The sequence below is a fragment of the Pteronotus mesoamericanus genome, unplaced genomic scaffold (assembly GCF_021234165.1).
Source record: "Pteronotus mesoamericanus isolate MK-2021 breed Mesoamerican mustached bat unplaced genomic scaffold, CSHL_Meso_final contig_65, whole genome shotgun sequence".
NCBI lineage: Eukaryota > Metazoa > Chordata > Mammalia > Chiroptera > Mormoopidae > Pteronotus > Pteronotus mesoamericanus.
The window spans coordinates 2,159,537-2,164,510 of NW_026555228.1; the positions used below are offsets into that span (position 1 = coordinate 2,159,537).

Sequence of the window (4,974 nt, forward strand, 5' to 3'; positions counted from 1 at the left end):
CAGCGTGGGTGAACCTTGACAATCTTAGGCAAAGTCAGAAGAGCCAAACACCAGACACCCCACCTTGTCTGGTTCCAGTTGTGCTTGCAGCGCCGGCATACAGCTCTGTTTTGCGGCTGTAGCATACGTCATCCAACCTGACCCTATTGTTGGACTGGGCGTAGTTTTCCATTGTTTCGATATTGCAGACAATGCTCTGATGACCATCTCTGTCAGTAAATATTTGTGGCCAATCCTACTTGTGTCCTTGCAGAAAGGCGTGTCTGAAAGTTTGTGTGTGAAGGCTTTCTGTAAATGTTGCCAAAAGGCCGTTGGCAAAGTTTGTTCCGTCCGCGCACCCGCCCCTAGAGCGGCACTTCCCCAACGTGGCACTTGGCCGCTCCCCCGGGGGGCTGTCCAGGCCTGTGGGTCCCCCCCTCATGATGCCCTGTTTTGGTTTGCAGTTCCCCTGGCGACGCGGGCCACCATGGGGTTGCACATCCCCACCGCCCGGCTCCAAATGGGGGGCTTCGCAGTGGCCACCGTGGGCTGGATATTCTGCATGACCTCCATGGGCCTCGCGGAGTGGCGTGTGTGGTACGTGCGCCGCTCGCCGCCCCTGCCCCCCGGCCTGGTCTGCGTGGGCATGTGGAAAGTCTGCATTTACCAGCCCAGCAGCTACTCCCAGAAAGACATCGCCTGCCACCTGTACAGGTACGCGGACCCCTCCCTGCCTGTGGATATCCGCGTGGCGCAGAGCCTCCTGCTGGCCGCCAGCGTCTTGGGCCTTCTGGGCAAAGCGTTCCTCGTGCTGGCGCTGAGGCGCGTGTGCGTGGGGAGCCTGCGGAAGGAGTCCACCCGGCGCCTCTTTCTCGCGGCCGGCGTCCAGCTCGTCAGCGCCAGCGCCTGCATCTCCGTGGCTGTGGTCTGCAACGCCAGCGCCGTGGGCAAGGCGGCGGGCGTAGCCTTCCCACCCTCCTTCGCCTTGCCCTTCCAGCCGGAGACGCAGGAGGTGGGGGGCGCCTCCATCGTGGCCACGCTGGCCGTCTCCCTGATGCTCTTGAGCGGGCTGCTTTCCCTCTCCTACACACTGCCCCCCGAGAGCCAAGTGCACCCTGTCATTTCGGAGGTATGACATGCCTGCTGGCGTGGGCCCCGCACACACGAGACCACCAGGCCTTCACGGGGCGCGTGACCGGGCTGCTGTATGAAACATTGCCAAGGGCTCAAGGCCACGGCCAAGTGGCCCTTCCCTCTGGGTGCGGATGGGGCTGGGCGTGGGCGAAGGCCCTCTGGTTCCAAAACATTAAAAAAAAAATCCCCAAAGACCGACCGCCCCCCTGTCTCACTGAACTTGAGTTGGAATTGTTGTCGAGTCAGTGCTACGAGTTTCGGAGAGCTGCACCCCTCCCCCTTCAGCTGTGGCTGAGAACGACGGGCCTGATTTCTCGTGGCGTGCCAGGGACATGTGTGGCTCCCAGAAAGTTTTCCAAACGGGCCCCAGCACGGCAGCATGAGGAACGCCCCCCGCATCCAGGACCAGACGCAACAACGACCAAGAGTCTGCCAGAGGCCCTTTCTCTCTCCTTTCTTCCCCTCCTTTACTCCATTTTCCTTTTTCCAAAGGGCTTTATGTGTTCAATCTTTTATTTTAGGTTTTAGAGAGGGGAACCTCGATGTGAGCGAGAAACATGGGTTGACTGTCTTCTGGAGGCACCCCGACGGGGCACCGAACCTGCCACCCAGCCTTGTAACCTGACTGGGAATGGAACCCTCAACCTTTAGGTTCACAGGAGAATACTCCGCCCACGGAGCCACACCGGCCGGGGCTTTCCAAAGGGCTTGGAAGCAAACTCCAGACCTCGTGTTTCTTCATCCCTATACACTTCAATATTCCTGTCTAAAAAAATGGACGTATCCTTGCGTAACCATATTATACCTTACAAATGAACAATTACTCTCCGTTATCATGACATACTTATCACAATTCTTACACGCCTCAACAGGCGCTCTACCGTGTTATTTGTTCACAGAAGGCGGCCCCCCTGCCTCTTAAGTCCTAAGCGCTCTGCCTACCACACCCACTTTCTTTTTGCGGGGGTGAGGACTGATTTGCAGAAGAAAATGAGTCAGTTGTCCTGTTTTTAAACTTAATACCTCTCAAGGTTTGATTAGATTAGGGTCAGCTCTTTGAGGAAGAGTCTTTCAAAGTCGCTGCCCTGTACCGAAGGGCATTATACTGATGGCATATGGTTAATTGTCCTTTTTGGCGATGCTAAAATCGGCAGGTGGATCCACCAGGGGACAGCCCAATCCCTCTTGTTTCTTGCGCGCGACGTCCACCGAACGGACCATCTACTGAATGATGTTCCTTGTGGGAATCAGTCATTGCTCTGAGGGTTACCGGTGGTTGGTTACCTTCTACGGTGAACACTCTTGTCCGGTTTACTAGCCGCTGGGAGGCTTTTGTAAAGAAAAACTTTTCCTCATCAGGTACGACTCCTTGGTTATTCTAAAATCCAGCCCATACAAGAAAAGGCAAAAGGTAAGTGCATTATCTCCCACCCTCAAATTGTGAAATTTCTAGCATAAGGAGGGAAAATGCCCTCGTTAACCTTGTTAACCTGTGGTGTCGGCCAATGTACTTACTTTTTATCAGTATAGAAATGCATTTGAATTCAAAATAATAGGTTCTATTTAGAATACTCACAGTTAGCTACAGCAAATACCATTCACTGGCTCTGAAACAGGGGTAAAGGTGTTACTCTTTTGAAGTCAAAAAGTGTATTATAAAATGTACAAGGGAAGAAAAATAGATAAAACAAGTTTGCTGAGTATTGGGAATTATTACTGGAGAGACACACTAAGATGCTGTAACAGAGTCCAAATGATAAAACATGCCGCAAGGAGTTGGCTCGCTTTATCAGTCCCCTGGAGGAGAACCCAGTAACCTTGGCAACACAGCAACCCCCGGGCTTGGGAAACAGGGCCAGCTCTCTTGACATGCGCACACAGTAATTCTCTACACTTCCCCTCTCTCTAGCTCCCTTCCTCACACTGATTTCTGGTTTTCTATCTCAGAGTGGTTTCATCCTGTCGAAAAATACTTGGTTTTATTTGTAAAGTGGAGTCAATAATAGCCCGATTGAGGTCAGGAACCATTTAGCTGAAGTTGCTTAAGGATCAAACTTTTGGAAAGGCTCAATCAACTAGTTAGCAGAAAGCATCAGAGGCTTGCAGGGAGGAAGAAAAATAAAACAGGTAATGCACATTTGCTAAAGAGATCAAAAGAACAAGCAGTTTAAAATGGACACAAAGGTGCCTGGCCCATTGGCTCGGTTGGTTAGAGCATCTTCCTGATACGCCAAGGTTGTGGGTTCAATTCCTGGTCAGGACACATACAAGAATCGACTAACGATGCATCCATAAGTGGAATCACAAATCTCTCTCAAAAAAATAAAATAAAGCTCTGCAACTACCTCCTGTCCTTAGAGCAAAGATCCTCAACGGGGGCCACTCTGTTCCCCAGGGAACATTCAGCAACGTCCGCGGACATTTTTGTTGCCACACCTGGGAAGGCAGGGGTGGATCAGGTGGACAGAGAGCGGGTTTGCTGTTCAACAGCCACAGCGCACAGGACAGCCCCCTAGACCCCCCACAAAGGATTACGCTGTCTCATTGTCACCAGGGCTGAGGAGGAGGAGCTTGGAGCTGCCACCTGGGATGGACGAGGAGGACTATTGGTCATAGACACCAGAGAAAGTGATGGAAACCAATCAATGCAGCTCCCACCGGCAGGTCCGCCTATTGAGTATATTTGACGTTTTTCTACAGTGGGGGAGGGGGAGTAAACGTGCTTGACTGCAGACTGGGCAAAAACAGTCAATATTTTTGTGCGGATCATGCTAAGTTTATTTTAACAGGCAAAAGTGACATAATAGTGGTTGGCCCTTCTGGAAGAACATGGTATATGCCTTGCCTTTTATTCGTTTTTAAATGTGTTCTGAGGAATGTCTCAAGGAGGTTTCTTTGCATTGGGTTTGGGTCATCCCCAGAATGGGGACACTATGAATAAAGTTACTGTACACAGTGCGCTGGGACGTAGGGAGGAGTGCAAATTGTCATTACGTGCACTTGGACTTAGGCATGAATGCAAATTGTCACCTCTCTGGATACGGCGGAGTAGGGTTGCTAGGGCGCGTGGTCAGTCATTCCCAGACCTTCAGCCCATATTTACTCATTCCACTCAGCATCTATAGTTGTGTGTGGCTGCTGGTGGTATTCCTTCCCTTTCAGGGGTTATCAACACAACAGTTAAGACAATTTTTGCAGAATCCGTATTAGAAGCACAGGTCTTGATGCAAATCTCGGTCACTGCTCCCGGAACCCCGTGCACTACGGATGTCCTCGTGTGGGGGGAGAATGGCATTTTCTCTCAGATTTCACGGGTGGTCCAACTCACTTCTGATGCCCTCAATGGATTACATTCCAAAATCAATGTCTCAGGAGAGACAACCACCAGCTGCTTCACTCGCCGATGGCCTCTTTCAGCAAATGTTAATTGGACGTCTTTCACGTGAGACGTGCCTCTCAAAATGTTCGATTGAGAACTTTGGGGGCATGGCATATACAGGTCACAACCCTCTACCGGATGGCTCACGGCTCTTCCGGTGTTGAAAAGGGACTCCCTCCAAACTAAACAGATGATGGGGGCGGCGGGGAGGGAGTTTTTCGTAGGTTAAAATTAGACACACTCCCTTCAGTCCCTGAGTCACACACGGAGGGGCATGTGGAGCTCCCAGGAGGGAAACCGGAGGGCTGACCCGAAGTGCCCTTCTCAAAACACATTCCGGTTTGTGAGAGCACAGTGTTTGAAAACAATTTTCCCCATGACATAAGTCTATCAGCTGTTTTATTTATTTTTAGAGAGAAGGGAAGGGAGGGAGAAAGAGGGAGAGAAGCATCGATGTGTGAGAGAGACTTCGGTCAGTTGCC

The 4,974-nt window shown here is 51.4% G+C and overlaps 1 protein-coding gene across 1 annotated transcript; it reads left to right on the forward strand.

The window, feature by feature from the left end:
- Positions 1-466: 466 nt before the first annotated feature.
- On the forward strand, positions 467-1,114 carry CLDN34 (claudin 34). Its single transcript, XM_054581175.1, has one exon. It carries the CDS (start codon positions 467-469, stop codon positions 1,112-1,114), a length of 648 nt encoding a protein of 215 aa, XP_054437150.1.
- Positions 1,115-4,974: the final 3,860 nt, after the last annotated feature.